At 40.5% G+C, this 26536-nt stretch overlaps 1 protein-coding gene across 2 annotated transcripts; it reads right to left on the minus strand.

Moving 5' to 3' along the window:
* Nucleotides 1–30: 30 nt before the first annotated feature.
* On the minus strand, nucleotides 31–25695 carry zgc:92360 (uncharacterized protein LOC436988 homolog). 2 transcript variants are annotated; one of them, XM_034688853.1, is made up of 12 exons: nucleotides 25573–25695; nucleotides 25166–25477; nucleotides 19327–19454; nucleotides 18843–18934; nucleotides 14334–14416; nucleotides 14112–14224; nucleotides 11715–11861; nucleotides 9744–9827; nucleotides 9583–9645; nucleotides 5110–5181; nucleotides 2745–2976; nucleotides 31–882 (listed from the first exon to the last, which is right to left on the minus strand). In XM_034688853.1, the coding sequence occupies exons 2-12, from the start codon at nucleotides 25251–25253 to the stop codon at nucleotides 854–856; spliced, it is 1131 nt and encodes a 376-aa protein (XP_034544744.1). In that variant the 5' UTR covers nucleotides 25254–25477; nucleotides 25573–25695; the 3' UTR covers nucleotides 31–853. The 2 variants fall into 2 exon arrangements, with proteins under 2 accessions (XP_034544744.1, XP_034544742.1); XM_034688851.1 differs by having other exon boundaries at nucleotides 25166–25684.
* Nucleotides 25696–26536: the final 841 nt, after the last annotated feature.

Here is a 26536-nt window from a genome sequence, read left to right on the forward strand (position 1 = left end):
GCAGAAGCTCAGTGTTTCCAGGTTCTCTAATCCAATTCATTGTAAATCTGCTTTATTGGCTTTAATAGAAATACTCATCTCTGTTAATCTGCTGATGATATCAACATTTGCCAAAGCGTAAAAGATAATACAAAAATATAAAATCATTTCATGATATAAACTGTACAGGTAGTGTGTCTTGAGATTTTGCTTAGAAGATAACTAAAACAGCACAATGAGAATGAAGATGCTCAGGATTATTAACCCAAGTCATGATGGGTTACAAAGTTTATATCAGATCCATGAAGAAGATTATTTGTATTAAAACATGTTTTAAAAAGGCTCCTGATCCACAAACACAACAATGACTCAGTATATTCACTCACACATGGACAGAAAACACCTTAAACTGTAAGACTGAAACTGGTCCCACCTTAAAAATGCATTTTTCTGAAAATTTGCAAGAAATATTGTACATTATCAAATTCTGTTCATGTTATTTTATCATAAAATTACGTTTTCATATTCATATAGTTAGTTTGCATGTGTGCTTGAAAAATCTAAAATTGATTGTGATATTTTCCCATCAGACTGTTTGATTGACAGCCGATCTCTCACGCCACAACACCAAAACACAAAATCCTATTTATTACCACTGTGCATTAAATAATAACATTTCTTTAAGCTAGATCCTTTTAGTAATTCTGCAGTGAATGCTGTCTGCTCCTCTCTGGTTTGCATTCTTAACCACCTGGTCAGAGGGGACTGTCTGAGTAGACCTCGGGTATCACTGAGGGAGTGTGTTGTGCTGTGAACTGATGTGGATTTGTGTCAGATCAGAGGAGAGGAGACGGTCCCACAGGCCTCTGCTCCATCAATGCCTGTGCTTGAACAGGGCCTCCACTAGAAAACAAATCAAAGTCCAAAGTCAGTAAAAATGGCTCTTTTATTGATGCTGACATAGTTTGACTGACAAGTGCAGCAAATCCCAAGTGTTTGTTAAAAGTTCATTTGTTGACATAGTTCAACAAAATATGTTTGTGCTGCTCTATGATACAAAAATCAAGAAAATGTTGCATTTTGAGAATTTATTGTAAGAACTTCAGGGTTCAGGCTTCATAGTGAAACAGTATTAGGGCAGTGAAATGTGTTTTGGGTTGTTTATCATCACCTCACTCCAAAATGAATTATCTTTGAATATACTGACATGTATTTTGTCAGACTTTCCATGTTTCCTTCACACTGTGCCACTTTAATTTTGGTAGTTATCCAACATACAGAACAGGAAAAGAGTTACCATAAACCGCTTCAAGTAACCCACTTCATGACTGCACTATGAACTCCCCAAAACTGGGAGTAGGGGCTCTATATTCTGATATCATGTAGGTCTACTGTAGAATCTAGAATACACACTACCAGTCAAAAGTTTGGACACACCTTCTCATTCAATGTTTTTTATTTATCTTAATTATTTCCAACATTGTAGTTTAATACTGAAGACATCAAAACTATGCAATGATCTGGTTTCGCCATAATCTGGATTACAACAGTAGTCAAATAGGGCTATCCCATGTGTACTAACCCTACCTCTGAACAACACAACTGATGGTCTCAAACACATTAAGAAGGCGAGTCATTCTACAAATGAACTCTTGACAAGGCTCATGTTAATTAGAAACCATTCCAGGAGACCACTTCATGAAGCAGACTGAGAGAATACCAAGAGTGTGCAAAGCTGTCATGAAGGAAAAAGGGGGCTACTTTACAGAATCTAAAATATAAAACATATTCTGGTTTGTTTAACACTTTTTTTTAAATTAAATAATTCCATATATGTTCTTTCATAGTTTTGATGTCTTTGCTATTAATCTACAGTGTTTCAAATAATTAAAATAAATACAAACCCTTGAATGAGAAGGTGTGTCCAAACTTTTGACTGGTAGTGTAAGTTGAACTGTTTAATAAGATGCAGTTTTTGTGGGGGGGCTTCCCAAAGAAGGAGGGAAAACGGTTAAAACTGTGTTCCTGCATGAAGAGTTCAATCACGTTGAGCAATGTGGAGTTTCTATGCAGATGTGTAGCTCTTTTTAGAACCATCTGTTATCGCCACCCTGCTAGCTACATGTACAGTATTGTTGATAGTTTTGTGGTATGGATGAACTCGCTGCTCATGACTAGTTCCCCAAGACTCATGTCACCCACTCTCCACAGGTGTCTTAAATTAAAGAGTCGTATCAATGAAGCCAGCAAGGTCCAAAAGGTTTATTTACGTAATAGGACACCATTGTTCTCTTTAGATGCATGGTTATGACCTAATAAGAGCATTAAAAAATGGCGCTGCTAACCTGGTCTGCTTTGCACATTGAAGCAGTTGTTTGCTACAATAGAATATTATTCTCTGCATTTTATACTGGTATATTTGTTGCACCAGTGAACAGGATGCAGCTCACTTTTTAGATTACAAAATAGGTATTAAACCTGCGTCTCACACAACTGAATTTATGGTGCTATTTTAACCTAAACCATGTTTTTCTACTAGCATAAGCAAATAGTTTTGATACCAAAGACCAAAACGACCAGCCACCAATTTAGTTTGGTAAAGTTACGGCATCAGAAATGCATGGTTGGTTTTGGAAAGATCATTTTTGGTCTGTAATAAGACACCAATGTGGTGTTTGGTTTCACAGGGGACACACTGATAGACGTCTGATTTGTACAGAAACTCTCATCTCTTTGTGACATTGTCAAGTTGTGGTCTCTCTTACTTGTGAACTCCTGGGGCGACATCTGAGCACTCATGACATCAGCGAAGTGCTTCATCCAATCCTGCTGGTCGCTCTCTGACTCACAAGTAAACAGGAAGGAGCGGTCAGGTGTTTCTATGGTGATGCCATGTTGCCAGGCACCGTTGCAGTGGGTGCCAGCAGGTAGGCCGGCGGAGACGCTGTAACCGTGGTCCTTGTTTCCCAAAAACACCTCACCTTTGGCGAAGGCGTCCTAAAAATACAAAGAGGGGTCAACATAGCCTTAAATGTGTTTTTCAGGACAGGAAACATTTTTTCAATAAGCAAATATACTTTTTTATTTCTTGCATTTATTGGCACCAAAATGGTTTAATATTATGTCCAGAAAGACTTGATGAAAATGGTCATAGCCTCAGCTGTCAGGATGCAGGGGAGTGGGACACAATTGCAGAATGGGGACTCCTTTAGGAAACCCAAAGACAGCCTAAGAGGCTTTAAGGGGTGAGCAGAAAATGCTTGGGTGAAAAATAGGCCCACCAAAAACAAATACTGGGCTATAGAAACTAGAAACTGCTTTCAAACCTGCAGAAAAATATCTTCTGCAGTTCAAACACACAGAGGGAACCTCTCACTATATTTGAAGGTGAGACAATGAGTCAGCACAGAGCACTGATACTCACAGGTATATGTAAACTACTCACACCTGGTCTCAATCAGGACCAATCAGCCACACACACCTGACTCTGCTCTGAGATGATTTTTTTTGCAATACATTTTTTTGCAATCGATAAGTGACTAGGCTATGTTTTCATTTGACTCCTTTATTTTCCTTTAATTAAATAATTAAAAAACATTTTTCTTTCTTATCTTTTTGTTTTTTGAAGCAGATACACTATTTTCTGTTTTATGCAAATATATGAATGTTACAAAAAGATTTAAAAAAAATATATATATATATATAAATTATACTAAAAGGAAGAAAAAACAACTTTATGCAGTGAGGATAAGCTAAGTTAAACTCTTTCAGCTTAATTTTTTAGCTGCTAACAAGTGGCACCCAGCGGCAACAGCTACTACTACTCGTCTCATCACTATCACCGCTCCCTCTCTCCCTTATTCTCCTCTATCCCTCTTTCCAGACCCAACTCTGTCTCAGCAGATGGCTAACATGAGTCTGGTTCTGCTCAAGGTTTCTGCCTGTTAAAGGAAGTTATTCTTTGCTGCTGCAACTAGCTAAATACTGCGAGGTGCAATGCTCATTATGGATTAAGGTGGGGTCAGACTGAGTCCTATCCTGTCTTGAAGTTGGGTCTCTGTTTATAATTTGACATAGAGTGGTCTAGACCTGCTATGTTTGTAAAAGAGTCTTGAAATAACGTTTGTTGTGATTTGGCGCTATACAAATAAAGATTGATTGATTGATTGATTGATCTTCATAGGCTCTAGAGACCATAACGGTGAGATTTTAAAAACTCACAATGGCGTTGTTGTCTTTGTTCTGCTCTAACAGCTGATGCTACTTTATCATGAAGATACATCTCACTCTGTTTCTGAGCCCAGTGTTAAAACCTGCACTTAGATCAACCTCTAACATGCACCATTTCTTCACCATCAGAGCGATAAAAACGACATTCTCTTTGAGCTTCCTCCACATACTCCCAGTCCACACTCCACTTCCTCTTCCTTTTCATCTAGTCTAAGGAGTAAAACGGACATCTTAGTCACTTAGCACCTTTAATTATTGCACCCTTTCATTGAACTGTTACATCAGCTACAAAGATAAGCTCCACCGGCTCGGCTATCTGATGTGTCTTTAGCCAAGTCTTGGGAAATCAGGATCCCCTCTTCTCAAAAGCGAGTCTCTGTGAAAGGTACTCCATAAAAATTCCACTCACGCCGCTCCATGACTCAGAATCGAACTTTGACAGTTTCACAGTCGTAAAGCTGGGATGTCAGATCTGATCGGGGGTGAGAGGTTTTGACGGGGTGCCTGATCTACCTTAGAGGATGGAGCTGCTTAGCAGGTTAGCATTTCATTGTACTTTTAGGAGATACATAATGTAAAGCCACAGTAAAAAACCAACAGATGAGTATGAATAATAGCAGTTTATATCATCCTCTCCCCAGTGAGTCATGGGGAGATACTCTTACACCATCTACTTCCTCTTGTTTGCCTAATGGAAAAAACCTCCTCCGTCTCCAACTCCCTGATGTGCTCAATTATAACTATCTGAGTACAAAAACACCATCAAAGCTTTGCTGTCAGCAGATTCTCACCGAAAAACTGAGCCATAGTGGATCAGATGTCGTCTAAATGCATCACATACACTGATGGGATACACTGAACTTGTTGTGCAGTGCGTAGGTGTGTGTAAAGACAACATACCAGCGGATCTTTGAAGTACATCAGCCGTCTTTTGTCCAGAGTGAACCAGCGTTTCTTGAAGCCTTCTGTTTGCTGCAGGAGACAAACAGACGGACAGAGACAGTCAGACAGGAGGGGAAGGAGACACAAAGCAGATCTGTGTTTGTAACAAAGCGGCTGTTTGTCTGGTTTTTAATTTAAAGATGATTCATGCTCCACTCTTAAACTGACTCTCTCCTGTGAAGAATTTATACATTAGAGATTCCTCATACTTTGTCGAAGTCTGTGAGTCATTGAAGTGCCCGAGGCTGCAGCTGATAATCACTGAGTATTTCTGAAATTCATTCTTCAGTCTATAAATACTTGAGGAAATCTTGCAGTACAAGTTATCTGCTCTTTCAGTTTAATAGCCTTTAACGTTAATCTTACTAAGGCATCACATTTATAGATTTCAGGAGCTGAATCCAGCAAGTATGATGGCAGCATTCTTCCTTTAAAGAACTTCAAATACCAAGTGGACAGACTAACTGTGACGGCACCCGTTGGTATGAAGTCTAGAGCCTCAAGTTTTGCATCTTGGATGTTACCATCAGCTGCTTATTTAGGACCTGAAGTTGTCATGTTTGGATCAGAGGGTGGGCACTAGGGTTGTTTCAAGGTGACTTATTGTCAAGTGGTTCAAACAGAAATTTTAATTCTGTCCAACCTCCTAATGTACAGGTAAGAAAACACTCAGGAAACAGTCAAAGTTAAGCACAATTCATTTAACACAGCTAAACACAGGATTGCAGAGTCTTTGGGTAAACCATGTCAAATTGGTTTATTGAGCTAGCACCACCAGCCTTCGGCGACTCTCACAGGTTACCATCTACATGCCTGTGCTGGTTATGCATTGCTCCAGTCAAGTGGTTACATGCCAGTTTATACTGAAGAGGATTAGAGCCCCTGAAAAGAAAAACGTTTGGAGGCGGGGCCAGTCATTTTGAACTCAGCCTTTATTATTATAATTCTCAGAAATCTAACTTAAATCAATTGAAATTATATAAAGTGGGCATTCTGAGATTATATTGAGAAGTCTGTGAAAAAAAATCAGATCTCAGAAGGAAAAAGTGTTTGCCTGGCCTCCATATATGTCTGTTTTTATCAGTGACCTAATCCTCTTCCATAAGTTTAACCAGTAAAAGCTAACATACAACTTTATCTCCATTTTCTAGATCAAAATATTGTCAAACCATGACATGCTCCAAGATGCCATCAGCCATCTATTCTTATTATGAGAGCATTATTATAGCATTATGGAAGTAGCCATTAAGCGGAGCTACAGCCCCAGCTAGTGGCAAGTGGCTGCACTACAGCTTAGACGCAACATATCGTCGGAGGCCCTACTGAAACCAGCTCCATTTCCTGGCTTGGATGCCCTCCCCACACAAGTTCTAGTTCCTCCCTCGGATGCCCTGCTGACACCGGTTCAAGCTTGTCACTCAGAGACCCCACTGCTACCATTTCCTTGCTTGGAGGCCCTGTCAACACCATTTCTAGTTCCTTGCTTGGATGCCCTGCCCACCTAAGTTCCAGGTCCTCACTTGTAGGCCCTACTGACACCAGTTCTATTTCCTGCCTTGGATGCCCTCCCCACACAAGTTCTAGTTCCTCCCTCGGATGCCCTGCTGACACCGGTTCCAGCTTGTCACTCAGAGACCCCACTGCTAACATTTCCTTGCTTGGAGGCCCTGTCAACACCATTTCTAGTTCTTTACTTGGATGCCCTGCCCACCTAAGTTCCAGGTCCTCACTTGTACGCCCTACTGACACCAGTTCTATTTCCTGCCTTGGATGCCCTCCCCACACAAGTTCTAGTTCCTCCCTTGGATGCCCTGCTGACACCAGTTCTTTTGTCAATCAGAGGTCCAGCAGGCACCAGTTCCATGTCCTTGCTTGGATGCCCTACCCACACCAGTTCCTTGCGCAGAGACCCCACTGCTACCATTTCCTGATTTTGAGAGTTATCTCACTTTTAGACGAGTCTGTTTAAATCACTTGAAAATTAGTAGATTAGGAAGGTCCCTAAAGAGGTAAATAAAACACCTTCTGAGAGTTTACTGTAGAGCACAATCAGCCCTCTTTTTTTACAAGAGGCCAAATTTCAAACAATGAGTTCCCTGACTGTTGCCAAATGTCCTCATAAAAATGTTTGATGTTCTCATTGTGGCCTGACAGAGGCCTGAATAATAGACGGCTAGAATTAGAATTTTCTGGTGACTTCTTTGACAAATATGTCTCAAATGAGTGTTTTAGGGGAATGAGGTATGAAGTCTGTTTAGTAAATCAATCCAATGAACAGAGTTAGTGAGTCCTTTCATCCCTCAGCCTGACAGACTCACATTAAACTGAGTCTGAATACAGAACCAGTTCTGTCGCTGAGTATCAGGTTGCCGCAGTGTGAGTCCTAAGCATGAAAGCACCTGCGTATATTCACCTGTATGTATGCTAATCCAACACAGGTACGACACAGAAACAGGGACATGTGTGTCAGCTTAACACATGTCTGTGTTTCTGTGTGTATTCTGAGGTTTTCGACACCAAAAGGATTACGCAGATCCTCAACTGGAAGCCTTTTATTCCCTCACAGACGGACTGACAGACAGGTGAGCAGGCAGGTTCGGCCTCTCCGCTGTCAGTCAGCCTGTCGGGAGGCGCTGGAAAGCAGCCACACTGACAGCTGGGCTAGTTAACCTCTCAGCCCAGATCTCATTCTATTAAAGCAGAGAGAAAATGAGCTGGGATTACAGGAGGAGGGAACTGAGCCAGATGAGTTCAATTCAATTTTAGTCCATAAATAAATTCAGAATCACACCAAGGGTTGATCCTTTTTGTTAGAATACATCTCAGTCGTCTCTGAACCAGTTAAGAGTGTATGATAGTTGCAATACTTGTTTTCCTTTGATGAACGGTTAGACAATAAAGAAGTTTGTGTGTGATTAAAACGTAAGTTTGTAGGCTTATCAAAAGACAAAAGGAGCGTGTCATTTGCAGCTCATTTGCAACGCTAAGATGCATACAGTAAAAAAAGCCATTACACCTTGAAGTTAGAACTTCATTTGCATAAAAACCTATAAAAAAAAGACAAAAGCTTAACACTTACACCCAAAGATGAAAGCACCAGAAGATAGTGGCAAGATTAGATTTTTTTAAGACATCAACATAGCTGTTTGTGCTCGCCACTTCACTGATGACTCCTTCATCAACAAATGAAGTTAAGGTGTTAACTTAACTAAAAAATAAAACCCTCAATTACCTAACAAGCCCACTCAAACGTAGCCAGCCTACTCCAACCGTTTGTATGTGTTTCTTCAACCCGCCCTCCCTCACCTTTCTCTACTCCACTTAACCTTTTTCCTTATCCCCTGCTACTTAACTTCTGCTCGCTTCTTCTACGCCCTTGTACAAGGTACAACCCGGGTCAAGATCAGCTCGGCAGGATAACGCTGAGACAGAACCCCGATCCTAAGTCTCCTCCTGCTGGGCCACACAACGTACAAATAACTCATCAAATGTTCAAACTTATATCCTTGTGTGGCATGGTCCTTGCTAGTGAAAGGCTAGTACAAGCTAGACTTGTGTCTCAACTGTTACTGAAACCAGGGACTGTTGATCAAGAAAGACTGTCCATGTAGGATCTGAACCACCGGCAGTGTGCAGCTAATGTATGATGGGGAGCTAGCATGGGCGCTTACGGCTAGCTCCAGACATTTTCTGCAAAGGCTTAACTTTCGAGTCGTTTCATGACTGCAGAGCTAACTCTGACTTTATATCTCTGGGAAAGTAGACAAAACAAAGTGTTCCAGGTAGAGAGGCTGGAAACTGCTGAAATTAATGTTCTCATGGATGCCAGTTTGAGAAAAATCAAGAGTTTTTTGAGCGACAAATCATGCAAAGCTACTCTACAGGTATCAGACTGACATGATGAAAGCTGAAAAGATTTCACATTTTCAGCTTGATTATAATTTAAGTTAGCACAGGAGTAAAATGATGTCTTTAACTAAATAAAGTTGGTTATTTCAGATATTAAAATGGTCTTAACAAGTGGACATTCCTCATATAATTACTGCTTATCTCTGTAATTGCTAACAGTCATAGAGCACCCTCAGGTATCGGCATAATCGACAAGTATGCTGAAATCAGTTCAGCACTTTCAAGGGAGGTCTGGTAAATGGTAATGAAAACCTCTGAACCCCGGGCATTCGATCCAGTTTTTAAATTCATATAACACTTATTAACAACGTCTGGCTGACTGAGAACCAGCTGTGTATTTAGATTTATGTAGATTGAGTTCCTGCGGGTGATTTTAATACACACAGATCTACATTTCCTGGATAGTGAAACTGAACTGGCATGGAAATAAGAAGAGAAGAAACACAGCAAGAAGGGAGAAGATCAGTGTTTGTATATTCAAATAAAGGTTTGTGTGCGTTTGTATCTGGGAGTGTTACTCGCCCTGGGTCCGGTCTTTTCCATGAATCCTTCCTTCAGAAAGTTTCGGGTAAGTTTGGGTATCAGCTGAAAAAAGAAAGGAATGGAAAGGTGAAGAAAAAAACACTATGAGGATAAAGACAGTCATAGCAAATCAACTTAAGTGGACAAATTATTTTGCTCACCTCAGCATCTGTCGCTCCAGGAAAGGCCACCTTGAGATAGTGAAGCTGAACCGCACGGATTGAATTCAGCCAATCTACGATCTCCTAATGGACCGAGAGAGAGAGAGAGAGAGAGAGATAGAGAGATTTAGTTTTAATGCTATTTTTTGTCTCCTTTATCACTAAGAAAGGTCTGTCAAGGTTGCTCTGGCAAAGCCAAACCTTGAAAGTCTTGCACAAAACAAGAAGGTTGAGTAAGGGGGCTATTTGAATAATCATTGAATAGATGCCAATGATGATCAAATAGTATTTTGGCTTGAAATGTCCATCCCTACTGCACACCATATTGACACTGGCTGGACATTGCATTCTTTTGCTTTAATGGTTCCACATACAGAAGAACGACACTATGCAGAAATGTGAACAGCACTTCTGCAAAGTGTCAGAGCAATTAAATATTTTAAGGGAAGTTGAAGCTTTGGTGTCTTAAAGTGTAACAGTGTTACCCTTAAAATAAACTCTATATTTCAGAATAAACACTTCGAAGCTGTCTCCTAGTGCTAATTACTAGTTTCAGAGCATAACGATGTGGCAACACTATTTACTATGTACGTTAAGTTACATAAGTACAGAGAGAGAGAGAGAGAGAGAGAGAGAGAGAGAGAGAGAGAGTAGATCAAACATAACTGGCCGCATGTAAAATGTAAATGTTTGAAGTGTTTGCTGTGTGTTTTTGTTGATTGTTACTGTTCTTGTTTTTGTTTTTTAACTCTGTAAAGCACTTTAAATTGCTCTTTGTATGAATGGTGCTTTATAAATAAAACTTGCAATGCAGCATCTACTTGAATAACAAATGTAAAAGTCAAAATCATAAAATACATTTAATCCCATTCATTTAATTCAAAAAATCAACAAACTGGTAAGGGCTGCTTTACTTTGTTAAGATGTACTTAAAACTGTTTTTTAAATGGAAAATAATGGACTTTTAAAAATGTGATTTAAAAAGTTATTAACTACAATTAGCTATTGAAATTTAGCGATACATAGCAAATAAGATAATCTTTTGACAGCCCTAGTTGTAACATATCTGTCTGATTCTTAGGTTCAAACAGCAGCTTAAAGGGATATTTCAGTTTTTTTTTAAGTGGGGTCGTATGAGTTACAGTACACTATTGCCGGTGAGCTCTTCCCCTTTAATGAGAAAATTCCCAGAGGACCGGCCGGCTGGCTAGGCTACAATTCTCTGCGGAAGGGGCCGCCTATTTCACTTAATTTCGGCCAAAGTTAAGAAAATATGGTCCAGGCACTCATCACGGTGCAAATGCATGCACCAGCAGAAAAAATTGGAGCTCTCCAGTTTGCCGTCAGAAACCCCCTTTGTTTTGGCACGATTTTCAGACGCACCTCGCAGACCGGTGTTCTCCCGCTGCACGAGCATGGATACACGCCGATCAGCTGTGGCTAGCAGGAGCAATAGTGTACTGTACTGTAACTCATACAACCCCACTTCAAAAAACCTGAAAAATCCCTTTAACAACTTTCAGTTCAAAATCCAAAATCCCTCGGCTTTGTGAGTTCACCTTTAAGAGCATTCTACTGAAACATGGTCCAGTTTTGTTTATCCTGTAGAGTCACATACTTTGATGTGTCTGGGGTCAGACTGTGCAAAAAATACATTTAGAAATGTAATTGATTTTGATGCATTTTGCAGCAGACTCAGATGTTTGTAGTGTTGTCGTGTGTGTATTTGAGTCCAACTATTCCAGTGTTCCATTTGTCTCAATATGTATCTTGTAAATAACTCAAAGTGATTGATGTGGAGCTTAAATGTCATCACTTGTTTGATCCATCAGGGAAGAAAACTGATATGGATGATTTAAGAAGGCTTGGAGTCTCAGCCACAACAACACAAACAGATCAACACCAGTCAACATGTGCTGCGATTCAAGTTGGTAGAAAGGACGTTTTCTATACAGATTATAGCGCACACACCTTTCCGTTGTCATGGTAGACGAAGATGTTGCGGGTGCTGTAGTCTTTGAGGTAGGTGATCTGCAGGCCGTTGGGGTTTCCGATCTTCTCGGGCTGGAAGGTCGCGTTGATGGAGTCCACTTTGATGACAGCTTTGGGCTCCTTAGCCTGCAGGAGGGAGGGATCAGAGGAGAGGAGGGCAGCTGGTGAACTGAAAGCTTTGCAGCAGCACTCTGTTCACTCGGTTCAGTGTAAGGCCCACTTTTTGAAAATGCTGAATTACTAATTAAATGTACCAGAAGGAGTCCATTAACCTTCCTCTGACTCACTGGTTTGACTAGTCATGGAAGAAATGTTCTTTTGCTGCGACTGTCTGTATACTTAGAGGATGATTTATGGCTTGAGGTCTACATTGTGCTTCACAACACTGAAAATATCATCTAGAACTTTTATCTGCACATCAGTCCAGCATCTCTGATAACCATCATTTCTAAATCTGACACTAATCCCAGTAAACCTGTTAAACCTGTTTTTTGACCGGTGGACCCAGGGTCTAAATTTAGTTTAGGGGTAGATAATCTCCCCCCTAAAAAGACACTGCTAGGGGGGTAGTACTTTTCAAAGGTCCCAGGACTTTCAGGGGGCGGGGCCTGCAATGCTGAACGTGTCTGATTGGTAGATTAACTGCAGTGTTTGTATTCCGCCCGCCGTTCCACATAACATCACACACATCTGTGATTCACTTGATTTCTCTTTCTTTCATTAGTTTTTATTTGTTCTATCTTTTTTGTATGTGTGTGTACTTTTCAAAAGAAGAAGCTGTGATTCTCTTGATTTAGCAGCTTGTAACAGTAGTCTTCTCTCAGCCCACTGTGAATGCATCTCTCCCGGTGTTACGGTTTTAAAAGTGACCCTGTAAACTGGAGACCTTCAGCTGAATGTGTCAGTGTTTGTGGAGTTTACACAGCTGTTGAAACACAGAGGGAGTTCCTGGGAATGCAAACTAGTTTAGTTTTTATTAAGATTTCAAGATATCCTCATCAGATATGTAATGATCATCTAAAGACGTTTATGAGGGATGCATCCGGCTGAGAGTCTCCAGTTAACAGGGTCGCGATTTAAACCAAAACACCGGCCGATCTCTGCCACGGCTTTTTGAGTTCAAAAGGATTTTAAAGCCGTGTTGAAACGTCTTTGCTACTCGCGCTTATCTCCTCTCACATGTTGATTCAGTGAATCCATCTGTGATGAAATATGGCACTATCTAAAACAGCGCCAGCTGAGTCTCTTCATGCTAACAGGCTAACTGTTGTGTTGCTCATAATGATACCTGCCTGTCTGTCTGCTTCTATGGTGTCATCTGTGATGAATGGCATTCCTCTTAGTTTTACTGCCCTCTACTGGTCTGGTGGTGTAGTGAACAATCTACCCGGGACTTCAGCCTGCAGTCGAAATGCAGACCACAAAGGGGGCACATGAACCTTTTAGTTCAGGGGAAAGTAGTTCTGGGGGCTAAAAGAACCAGGAACTCTTGGTCGAAATGCACCTTAAGTGGATCCATACGGGTCTATACGAACAGGATCTGTGTCATCATGCCTCCTCTTCTTCTCCTTACCACACCCAAGCCTCTTCCTGTACCAGTAGATTTGATTCCACACTTTTCTAGGTATTGACATCCCAGCAAAAAAAAAAGAGGAGGAGACGATTTAGCCTAAAGCAGTGGCTTACTCTAAAGTCAGACTGTTATATTTCACACATCTCAGGGCTCCTGTGAAAGCCATCCAGCTCACTGGCTTCAAAAAGCACCTGAGCTACAGCAACACTTTTATCACCACTGTGACTCCACCAGGATGTTTTTGTTGCACAGCAGAGACACCGGGAGAATATGAGTAAAATATGTCATGGTAAAAAAGGATTCCTGGAGGACAAAACATTCACAATATAAAAACCACATTTGCATGCCAACACGTGCTCAAACAGACAAAAACAGCCGGAGTCTTTTTTAAATGTATTATTCCCAGTTGCCCTGAGCTGGTTTACTGTGACAAACAAAGGGCTCCCATTGCTCCCAGCTCTAATTGGTTTGGGTGGTGTACAGCTTAGAGCATCAGCCACACTGACAGAGAGGACAGACTGCTGGCTAAGCTTGTCTGAGCACGCTCAGACTCAGCCGAGGAGGACGGTGCACATTCGTACAGCAGATAACTGTTTGTGTGTGACTGCAGGACATAATGTGAGGGTGCTGTCTCTGACATATTCTATATGTTCACAGTACCCCCTAATTTAGCTGTGGTTGTTGAGTGTGTGTGGATGTTCCTCATGTGCTTGGAGTAAATTACCGCCTTCACACAAAGTTGAGTGTCGCCTGCATACAGTGAGTTTGCATACGTGCGTTTAAGCTGCATGAGCGTCTCTTACGTCGTATTTGGTGAAGTACTTTAGAGTCCCCTCCCTCTCAGAGAGGACGAATCGCCTGCTGAGGAACTGTCCGTTGTCCCGCCCCCTCTTCATCAGCAAGCCATCCCTGGCCCCTGCAGGAAAACCAGCAGAAAAAAACATGCATTAGCATGAGTGTGTTTTTGTGCATGCATCATGTGTGTGTGTGTGTGTGTGTGTGTGTGTGTGTGCATTCAGACTCACCTTCCTCATAAGTAAAAGTCTTCCCAGGCTCAGTGAACTCTTTCCTCTCATACTTTGCTCTGATCCACTGCTCCCTCAGCACCCTGCACACGCACAAACAGAGAAAGTATGCAGTGAAGGCAGACTGGCTTTGAGCTGCTCTGCATGCACGGTGCAAAGACTGAAACTTTAAAATAGTAAGCAGGAGGAGAAAGAGCATAGACTATTTTGCTATAAGCAAGTTTAAAGCTAGGGTTGGTAGTCTCTGAAAACTAGCATGAATTTGAATGTAGCATTTCCTCAGGACTCCGTCTAACCCCTTCCCTCCTCCCCTCAGAGCTCCTCCAAAACGACGCCCCCGCTCACATGCATGAGCGCCACTGATTTGGGACCATATGATCATGACTGATTCAAAACTGGTGCTCACCAAAACATTATTATAGTCACAGTTAAAAACACAAACAAACATGGCTGCTGTTAGTACTCACAACTGTCATTCTAGCATTATCCAGTTGTACTGGTGACACGAAATCAGGAGAAAAGTTATAACACATATATAATACTGTAACAGCTCTACTATTTGTTAAACATGTTCAGTGTAGATGTTCTTAATTCCTACAGTGTTGACAGTCAGTGAAGGCATCAGGAGAGGTGTAGAGTGTGTGAGCGGGAGAGAGGAGAGGAGAAGAGGAGAAGTTCTTCATTCATTCAAACATTGATTGTTGCTTTGCTGGTTGGCGTGATCACGGCCGACAGTGACCGTTAGTAAAGATCAACGTGTTCACGAATTGGCTCATCGTCCCTACAGCGTCTGGACGGACGCTACAATACAGATACATTTTCTGTAGGACTTACTGAATGTCATTCATTCTTCTGCTTGTCAGAGCCCCCGTGGTGAGAGCTTTTTAGACTCTGATCTGGACTACAGTTCTGAGCAAAGTACCTCATCGGGTCAGAGGGGACAGGCCTGAGGTCGAGCGAGAGGGGCAGGGGACTGGGAGTGAACGCCAGGGAAATGTACGCGAAGGAGGCGGGCAGAAAGGCAGGACGGGATTTGATTGGTTTAAAATTGGTTAGTGTTTTCCCAGGTTTACTCCGGCTGTAGATAGCAGCTTTTTTCACTCTTTTTTAAGAACACATTATGTATTGATTACCATCAGGACATAAAGATCATTTAACCAGTATAACAAAAAGTGTATCTAAATCTGACTACCAACCCCAGCTTTAAGTACTCACAACAATTGGACGTTCAAAATAAAAAATGTAGGAAGGCCTTTTTTTTGACAGAAAGTATGAGTTGCATGTGTACGAGACAAAATAAGTAAAGATATAAGAGGTATCACTTTGTCCACAAGGGGTGCCAAATCGACATAGATGGAAAGTTCCTCACTGGAGCTTTATAGTTTCAGCCCTTGGCTTTCATCGCCGTTTTTTACTTTCATGCTTAGTATGATTTTGAACTCTTGGAGTTGAGCACAACAGCTCTTTGTCTCTTTGTCTGAACCAACATTAAACCGCAATCCAAACATTGTTCTAGTTAATGATGTTTCCTTTTACAGCTCTCATTAATTCGTTCCTTATTTGACTCTCAGAAGGAAGGAGGAGTGAGAGACCAGACTTGTATTCTTCTCTCTCTTCCCAATGTTCCTCTGCACCATCTTTTATCACTGACGATCAAAGACAGTCTACACGTGTGTAAAAATGTTTGTGCAGATAATATGTGAATGTGTGAGAAATAGATAAGGGTGTGGAGGTTTGAGCTGTCCTCAGGGGAATTTTTCAGAGGCAGTGGTGCGCCTCTTCTTCTTCTTCTTCTTCTTCTTCTTTTTAACATGCATACGCTTCATTTTTCAGTCAGGCAAAGACACGGCAAAGCAGAGCGACTGTGGCAGATATCATTTTATGCCACATGAGAAGTTTTTGCACCCACATAAAGCACTCTGCTTCACATTCATACAATTCCACACATTCCTGTCTGGGAGCTGCCTGGTGCAGCCGGAGTCAGACACACACAGAGACACACAGAGAGACACACACACACACACACACACACACAGATGTGGTTTGTCAGACAGGTAAACTAACAAAAGACAGAAAACCTTTAAAAGTCCTTCAGAAATAGTTTTAACTATTGCCTTAGTTGACTTTGACTTACTCGTGGTCAAATGAAGTTTTCCAAATGCAGACAGATTTTAAACTAACAGATGAAAATAAATGTATCCTGAGGAATTTAAGGGACTCAAATTCAATACCTGTATGTGATAAATCATGTTTATTAACTCATCTATTGTAACTGGATGATTTTTGGGCTACTCTAATAGTAGTCATTCGTGATGGTGTGGCACACAAAAACGTAAACATGCCCTCACAAGTTGCAAATTCTGACTCTGAGATTACTCACAAATACAAAACCGGAATGCTGGCACCAAGGACTCAGACACTACTAAGTAATATTACAATATTAAAAGGATGGACTTCTGCAAGCAAATCTGATCATGCACGTGACAAAACACGAATTGCATGGCGCAACACGACCAGGCATTGACACACTTAAATATAAGAGTGCAAAAACACAATATTTCAAACAGAAAATATGTGCACTGTACATTAGAATGCATTATATACAATCTAAGATTATTGATTTGGAGAAAAGTTATACATGCTTTTATTTCCACTGGATGACTGTAACGCACTTCATGTAGGCGTTCACCAGGCCTCCCTGTCACGGCTACAGTTAGTCCAAAATGCTGCTGCCTGTCTTCTAACTGGCACCTGTAAGCGAGAGCACATTACCCCCATCCTTGTCTCTCTCCTGGCTCCATGTTCATTTTAGGATTTAAGATTTGATCGTTTGTTTTTAAATCTTTAAATGGAGTAACTCCACAGTATATTTACGACCTCCTGCAAAGCTACACTCCTGCAAGGTCTTTGAGGTCTACTGGTCAACAACTTCTTGTGGTCCAGGCTGAAAACCAGGGGTGGCCGTGTCTTCTCGGCAGTGGCCCCCAAACTGTGGAACGAACTACCCCCCTCCATGTTAGATTGTCCCCAACATTACCAGCTTTTAAATCCTGTCTTAAAACATATCTTCACTCCTTGGCTTTTTAACCCTTAAAGACTTAGACCATTGTTGGGGATGCCAGACTCTCCTGTATTTATTTTGTTTTTCTAACCTAATGAAGCACTCTGTCATAAATCATTTGATTCAGGAGAACCTTAACTTTCACTTTGCTGCATTTAAAGTACCAGTTTTACATTTGTTTGGTCTGATAATGGATGAAAATACTAGATTTTTCTAAAAAAAAAGCTGTCTTTTTTTTTCTTATAGTGAACTCAGACAAAACATCAGGAAGTTTGATTTTGTTTTGTTAGAAAGTTGTATTTAGGTGTTTTAGACCAGTGTTTTTCAACCTTTTTTGAGCCAAGGCACATTTCTTACATTACAAAAATCCGGAGTCACACCAACCAAAAGTGTTCTAAAATGACACATTTAGTCTAAATTTATGAATCTATTTATCTGAGAGAGGGACTTCCCTTACTTCTTTAACTGTGTCAGGGCGAAGCATCTCATTTACAATGGCTTTTGCAGGTAGTATTAATGTCTCTGCCACAGTGTGTGGCTTTTTGATTTGGCTACGAGTTCAGCTACTAAGTAGCTAGCTTTGAGAGCTCTCATAGACACCGTTGTAGTTTTTCTCATAAAAGGTGCCTTTTCAACCTCCCATATTACGCTCTTCTTCCAGGTTAGAATTTATCCAGGGCTCTGTTTGGAGTTTTCATTTTTCCTTTTTGAATATTTATCCATCGCTGTTGTACGCCTACGTCTTGTCACACACACATCTCGTGTGCATCATTAATTCTATTGTCTTAAATTAACAAGGTCATTAGTGTGCTTTATTGCCACCCAGTGGGTGGGTAGCACAGGGCCGGACATGGACTAGTGTTGAATTACTCTGCCAGTCACTACACTACAGATACAGACGCACTACATTGCAAATTATTTGCAGTATAATAATATATATATTTTTGACTAATTAAGTGAAATTGGAAAATGTCCCACGGCACACCAGACGATCTGTCACAGCACACTAGTGTTCCACGGCACGGTAGTTGAAAATCACTGTTTTAGACCTCCAAATGAATTTTTGTCACTATCAAACCTTTACTAAGCAAGTTACAGCCATTTCTTATAGTATTTTATTAGGCGTTTTTTAGTGGAAAAAATTCACCTGCTGAATATGCACATGAAATGAATGTGGTATCAATGGAAAGCTGAGAATGTCTGCTGTAACTGAGTTTTTAAAGCTTGTTGATAGGATTAGAGGTTCAAAAGTTATCAAACACTTCAGAACAAGAGCTACTGTTAGCCGCCGCCGGCTGTCTTGGTCTTTGAGGGTTAACCCAACATGAGAGTTATGAGGCCTCTGTCTCTGTCTCTGTCTTTTATGTTCTATATTAATAAAGTGGATTTGATTATATACACAAGTCTTTCTTTAAGTGTATCTGTGTTGTGTTTTCATGTTTACTTACTGGCAGTCTTTGTGTGTTGGTTTGTAGTAGTACACTGGAACAGCAGCCTCGTATTTACTCTTCATCAGGTCGTTACCGTTCTCAGCCATGAACTACAAACACATCGATATAAAGATCACTCATCATGAAACAGTTTTACTGCTACTTATTTTCATTCTCTGACTCAACAGGGATACAATCTTTGTGTTATAAACATTTCAAATGAATCAGAGGGGTGAGGAATATTTGGAGATAAAGCTGTGCACAGCTCCAACTTCATCCATCATGTGGTTACTGTGACTCCCCTGCACAGTTCAGATAAATGTACCAATGAAGAATGTGACGTCCTAACAGCTCCAATAATCAATGGGAGCTTGATTTATTTCCCATAAAGGCTTCTCAGTGAATAAAGTGCTTCTTATTTCAAAGATTCAAAGCCAGCAGTGAACTTGTCTAATCCAGGGTGTAGTTAAATACTTAACAGAAACCAGCTCTGTGGTCTCACCTGAACCTCGTGGTCCTCCCAGTGGGACAGGCTCAGAGACTTGACCTTGCAGACGTCGGGGAGGTTGCGGTGGATCCCGGAGCAGTCCAGACAGATGAACACTCCCAGGGAAGAGCCCCATGTGGTATCTGCAGAGAGGACGATGGAGAGAACAAATAGAGTATGAAGTGTTACGTGAGGATCAGGTCTCTCCCTCAACCTGTTGTCTGATGCACACCTGAGTGCTAGTAGCGCTAAAGGAGGAGGATGATGAGGAGGGGTTTCATATTATTATATTCAGATTTGCAGTGAGTGCAGAGGCAGAGCATGTGGTGAGGAGCATTTAGTTTGGTTCCTCCTAACCTTTCCTTTTCACTCCCAGGTTCTTTCCCAGCATGTTTTAGATTATTGTGTTTTTGTAATCTGTTGTTATAGTTTTGGCTGAATCTAGTTAAATGTCTTTTATTTCCTTGAATTAGTTTTTAGTTATTTGTTCAGGAGATGCTGGAGCTAGAGTCCGTTTACGGCTGGTCTAACACCTTCCCATCTTCTGTTCTAGTTGGTCTCCTGTCACTTTTGGTCGTCTTGTTCTGTTTCTTACTTTTAAACATTTTGGGGTTTTCATTTCTTTAAATGAAGCTCAAAGATTGAATCATTAAACCTTGTGTGGCATTCCTCTTTCCTTTGTTCTGGTTGTGATAGGGAGGATGTAACATGAAGATAAAAACAACAGATGAAGATGGATGGTGGGGCAGAAATGAAGTACAGAGACACACGAGGAGAGATAGATGTTCAAAATGTTTGAGGTGTCATTGTTTAGATTATAAATCCACAAGGCATTAGATCCAGTGAGGTAACATTTTTTGCATGGCTAATATGTGAAATCATATTTCTTAAGCTTCGGGGAAAGGGTAAAAAAAAATATCTCCCTGACAAAATATAAGCTTTTTCTTTTTCTAAACTCTGCTGAATAAAATTCAGTTTCACACTTTGGTCAAACCAACAGCCCAAAACTTAGGTCATGATTTCTAATATTCAAACAATCATGAGTTTATAGAAATTTGAATATTTCTTGAGACTATTATCTTATCTTAAAAATGTGTGTGTATATATATGTTATATTTGGTATCTGGTGCAGCTGTTGGCTGTTATCTAACCACCACATGATACTATATGATACAATACGATAGCGACAAGATCATAGACTGTAAAAAATATGGACGTAGTATCCGTGACGTCACCCATCTGTTTCTGAAGAGCTGTTTTGAGACCAATCGGCTGCGGCAGCCATATTGCTTCTGTCGAGCCAGTGTGACGTAAAGAGGCGGGCTTTGAGCCTCCTAGCCAACAGCTGCAGTGTTCCTGCAGGCAGCTGTGCCTCTCATTGGAAGACTAGTAATCTCAATATCTTCGAAATTGCCGAATTAGAAAAAAATTCACCCCCCTCACAGTGAGAGGACATCGAGAAATTAGCTATTCAGACTACACTCATCTTTTGTACCAGGCTGTAAACATGTTTATTTCTGCTGCAAAGATCGTCTTTTCCCCATTCATGTGTATGTGACTTCCGGTACTTCCGGAGCCAGCCTCAAGCGGATCCTCGATGAACTGCAGCTTTTAACTCTTCTGCATTGACTCATATTTTTAGACCGGAGGTTGCCGCTTGGACAAGATGCACTCTATCATCCCTTTAGGGAAATTTGTCTTGCACATGCTCAACTGCCCTCAAATGTTAGTGCTCATCATCAACAATAACAGAAAAAGAAAATTACTATACATATGTTAGCAGAGAAACAGACCAATGGAAACCACAAACAACAGAAAGTGCACATTACCCATAATGCACAACATAAATAAGAGAAAAAGATAGGAACAATCTGATGCTATGGCACAAGCCCAACAGTCTCCAGAAACACATACCATTTTGACTGAGGGGGGCATATAGGAGTTTAAATTTGCATTAAGGGACTCTATCATCTCTACGAGGTTAAGAACTCACAGAGTTGAGAACATCGGCGAAACCAGGAGAACATTATGTCTTTAGCTGCTGTAATATCAGTCTTTTTATTGAGTTAAATCCTGCTGATGGTTTATTTGAAATTGAGACGTTACACTACAGGGATTGTTGATAGCTTAAGTTTTCTCATCTAAGTTTGTTTTCTACTAGACAAACTGAGGGTATGAGCAGTGCTACAGATTTTAAAGTACATCTATCTAAACAGATATAATACCATATGACGAAGCATCCTCCAAAATGCTGTGTACAAAAATATGAAAGGTTTTTAAAAACGTGCTTCTTTCTTTCACCACCACCAACATCAAGATCTCATGAGCACGGACCTCCAAAATCAACAAGTTCTTCAAGCCCCTCAAAGCTGCTTTAAAGGAAACTACGTGAAGAGAGAGAAACAGGCCAAAGATTGTATTTGTAGTCAAAAATCTTCAGGGTGAGTCTGTCGCTCTTTTTTCTAATTTGAGCTTGAACGCACACGACCTGCTCGCTGCTCTGACCACACCTGTCTTATCTCCCTGACTCACACTCTGCAACTGCCACAGCTTTAGTGTGTTTGTAAGACAGACAGAGACAGAGACAGAGAGAGAGACAAAGAGAGAGAGACTATGTTCTTATCACTGCAGATCACAGATGTGCGAGCAGAGAGAACAGGGTATTCTTTAATTTCACAAACACACACGTTACATTTGATCTTTGTTAGTTCATTCTTCTATCTGATATTTTCCTCTGCCTTTATTTCACAACACCAGGTGACTTCTGGGTAAAAATTAACCAGCGTACACAGGTAGAGAGTCACTTTCTTTTGTGTCTGAATGTGATCGATGGGGCTGAACCTGGAGAACTTGGCAGACAGCTGTCTTGAAGTGAGACACTCACCACAACAGATCCAGTGCAGCTTTTTTAAAAAGACATATCTAACTACTATAAAGTATGTGGACTGTGCAGTCAGTCAACCTTCCTTGGATAAATAAAGGATCAAGCAGATGAAAAGATAAGGCCGAGTTGTGCTATTATCTTCGCTGCACTGCTCAGCTTCATACACATGTTGCCTCAGGGCCTGCATTCTGAGATTTCCTCATTTGATTGTGAAGAATTTGGTTAAACTAGAGATAAAACTAAAACAAACTAACCATTTGGTGTGTGTTTTATCTGCCACAGAAATGTGTCATCATTAATCCTCCAAAACAGCATGCTACATTTGTTGTATGCTAACAAAAACAGAGCCAAAACCAGATAAAACAGCAGAAATTATATCTTTTAAAGGCTGTTTTCATGTTACTACAATCTGATACTGATAGAGAGTAATAAAACAATTAAATGGGGTAATTGCATGCAAGAGAAAGGACACGCAACATCACAGCTTTATGACACATCCAGTAAAAACCAGCTCATGCAGAGTGGTTAGCAGTAGCTAAGAGGTAAATCAAGGTAGTCATTAGGTCCTCTTGAGAAATGGCATATTTAATAAACTCATCATCCTTTCTTCATGTTCTCTTTTCATGACATGGCTGAATCAGGCAGCAGCTAATTCAAGTTATATAGCATTTAGAATGCTAATGCTAAATTATGGTTACTAGCATGCAGGCAGAATATGGCTATGCTGAAACTCTGAATATTTAGTGCGGTTTAGCAAATATTGCAAAACAAAAACATATTAGTTACCACTGTCATTTTAATGCAAATTCATTTTAATGATGTTCAGTGATTTTGACCCCTGACCTTTCAAATGAAAAATCAGGAAGTGCTGCAGCAGTAACGTTGCGGAGGGCTAGCAGAAACAGGTCTTTTGAATGATAAGTTTAGCTTTAAAGCACTGTCACATGTGGTCAACAGGACCAATGTTATTTGCATTTCCTGTCCATGTGAGTTACCACCAGAGTACGTTGAGTCTCAAGTACAACTTGAAGCCAAGCGCACATCATGCTGAGAGCATCATCCTCTTTCCCAAAGTTGTTCAGGCATGTTTTGCAAACTATCCAGTGAGGGCTTAATTTCCCCAATGTAAGGTTAGACTAACACAGTGTTACATATACACTACCAGTCAAAAGTTTGGAAACACCTTCTCATTCAAGGGTTTGTATTTATTTTAATTATTTGAAACACTGTAGATTAATACTAAAGACATGTTTAAAACTATGAAAGAACACATATGGAATTATTTGATGAACAAAAAAGTGTTAAACAAAGCAGAATATGTTTTATATTTTAGATTCTGTAAAGTAGCCCCCTTTTTCCCTTCATGACAGCTTTGCACACTCTTGGTATTCTCTCAGTCTGCTTCATGAAGTGGTCTCCTGGAATGGTTTTTAATTAACATGAGCCTTGTCAAGAGTTCATTTGTAGAATGACTTGCCTTCTTAATGTGTTTGAGACCATCAGTTGTGTTGTTCAGAGGTAGGGTTAGTACACAATGGATAGCTCTATTTGACTACTGTTGTAATCCAGATTATGGCAAAACCAGATTATTTCATAGTTTTGATGTCTTCAGTATTAATCTACAATGTTGGAAATAATCAAAATAAATAAAAACCATTGAATGAGAAGGTTGAACTGCTTAATAAAACAGGGGATGACAAGTTAACCCTTGGGGCCTAAAATTGGACATAACATTGTGTTAGTGTTACTTAGTAATGTCACATTCAGGTCTATTTGCCCATCTGCTGTTGCTTGTTCGGCTTTACTTTGCCATATTATCCTTTCAGCATATATTTTTTGATCATGCAGTACCTTTGAGATGGTTCTGGAGAACTTCCTGCACAGTGTTTGTCATTGTTTTAGATTTTTTTGATTAATCATAGGCATACATTTGCATTAATCAAGCTATTTGTCCAATCTCATGTAGATAAGAGCATTAAAATCTTTAAAAGTATCCCTTTGAGGTATATTAAAGAGATTTAAAAAATGTAGGATTACTTTGAAATCAATCCTTAATCAATTATGGACAATTACCTCATTAATCATGGATTAAAAATTAATTGTATGGAAGTGAAAAATGTTCTTTTTAAACACTTAAAGTAAGTTAAAAGCCTCTTTAAATAGGAAGGGATTTTAAGTACCCTTTTAAAAAAAGAAATTCAAGTTTGTTTTCTTCCTTTTTACTGTCTGCCTGTAGCACTTTGAGATTTCCTAATATGAAAAGTGCGTTATAAATAAAACATACAATTAGTATTATTAGTTCTTATATCATTATGTAGAGTATTTTCTCACATTGAATCCAGTATCAGGCCAATGGGAAATGATAGTCACTTAAACTGACTATGACTTAAGTCTTAAGCCTGAAGGCACTGTCTTTGATTCCTGCAGTCCTTTAATATTGATGACAGGAGAATTACAGATTAGTATTGACTCATAAAGACCCAAACATATAGGCTGTTACCAGAGTTATGGTTCTATCATTTCTGAGAGAGTGCATGAAAAGGCCTCCAGAAGAAACCTCCACAGATGGGTTAACACTCGCAGTGTGTGTTCAAGCCCTCCTCTCTGCATGTCAGGACTTGTTGAACTCCCAAAGTTTGTCTCCTGCAACTTCCAACTCTGGATACCAAAGCTCTACCTGTGATGGTGCGTTCAAGTGCTCCAAAAAAACTACCTTTAAATCCCCAACTCACCTTGCCAGGACTCTAAACTGAACTTACGTAATGAATCAAAGTGTCTCTGTCATATTTAGGCTATTTATATCTTAAATACTACATAACTCTGAGAATAAAGGCTACAGCTGTGATTACCTGTGCCTGGATTACCTGAACTGTGTTGCTCAGGTAAACACTCTGGACTTCCTGTACTAGCACAGACTTTAAATATAGCATTTCAAAGCTACATAGCAGATTGATCTTTATTCTAACTCACCTGGCGCGCCGCAGTCTGCACAGATGTCATTTCCAGGGTTTTGTAGGATCTCCCTGAGCGCGCGCGTGGCTCTCTCATTTGTCGACATTTCAGAGTTCAGATCGTTTATTCCTCCACTTTCAGAGAGGGAGAGAGAGAGAGAGAAGCAAAGGAAGGAAGGGAGGGGTAGGGGGCGCCGTGAAGCCACAGAAGGTAAGTAAGGTGTGTCTCTTCTTCCCTGCTGAAGTCCCACCTAACGGGCTGCAGGCAAGTCCGCACAGGTCTGCGCCCTCAGCTCAGGAGGAGAGGTGTGCCTCCCTCTGCTCTGACTGACTGAAGGAGAAGAAGAAGAAGAAGAAGAGATCTTTATAAAGCTGTCACAAAAATGTCAACACATCTTCATGTGTTGTTGCTGCAGCACAGAAAACCTTGAGCCCCAGTCAGGTGGAGATGTCCTGCAGAGGTTTGGAGCCGGATCACTCTCTCAGTCCAGACTCGACCTGTCTGCCTGTGTGGAGTGGAGGGCGTGAGATAGAAAGAGAGGGAGAGGGAGAGGGAGAGAGGGAGAGAGAGAGAGAGAGAGAGAGAGCATGCAGCCCCACACAAGGAAGTGAAATGCAGAGGTTGTCCAAACTTGCTTTTCCGCGTTGGTCAATGCTGCTCACTTTAGAGAAGTTCCTCACCTGCCAGGAGGAGTCTGAAGAGTTCAGTAAGGGGGGCAGGTCTGCAGCAGACTGAAGTGACCTTTGATAAGGAGCAGACTCTGGCAGATTAATGATCACTTTAAGAGTGACTTCAGTCATTTTTTTTCCTATTATTATTTGTATATTATTAAAAAAATAATAACAATGATAATTTATATTATTATTATATTATTTATTTATTTTGTATATTACTTTTTTTTAAATTTCCAGATTAATAGTTTATAATTTGCACAGAGCATAAACATTTTTTAAAGCAAACTCAAGACCTACCTTTTTTTGGACATGTCCAAGGCTGTATACCTTTTGGTGTGAGATATTCAACTGGTTTTCTGGAATGTATGGCTGTGTGTTCAAACCGAACCCTGAGATAGCATTATTTGGGTATTCTCCATCTTTATATAAGCAAAGTCTCTCTGTGCAGAGCACTATCATGTATGGTATGGTAATTGCTAAGAGAGTGATATTAAATATCTGGAAGTCTGACACTGTTCCCCAGTTCAAGACCTGGCTGTCTGACCTCACCTGTGTACTGCACATGGAGGAAAGCCGGTGTGGCATGATGGGCAATCTTACCAAATTTTTCAACAACTGGCAGCCTTTTTCTGATTATCTTGCCCAATTGGACAGAGTACCCTGACAGTGTCTGATTTCACTGCTCAACGCTTACCTCTCTTTAAAGATTTGTCTT

Source organism: Notolabrus celidotus, chromosome 7, assembly GCF_009762535.1.
Source record: "Notolabrus celidotus isolate fNotCel1 chromosome 7, fNotCel1.pri, whole genome shotgun sequence".
Lineage (NCBI taxonomy): Eukaryota > Metazoa > Chordata > Actinopteri > Labriformes > Labridae > Notolabrus > Notolabrus celidotus.

Excerpts from the sequence above, each read along its gene's own strand:
- zgc:92360 (XM_034688853.1), bottom strand. The coding sequence starts at position 25,253 with ATGTCGACAAATGAGAGAGCCACGCGCGCGCTCAGGGAGATCCTACAA. Across the intron at positions 9,828-11,714 it reads TCTACCATGACAACGGAAAG|GAGATCGTAGATTGGCTGAA; the intron begins GTGTGTGCGCTA and ends TCGGTCCATTAG. Across the intron at positions 883-2,744 it reads GTCGCCCCAGGAGTTCACAA|TGGAGGCCCTGTTCAAGCAC; the intron begins GTAAGAGAGACC and ends TTTGTTTTCTAG.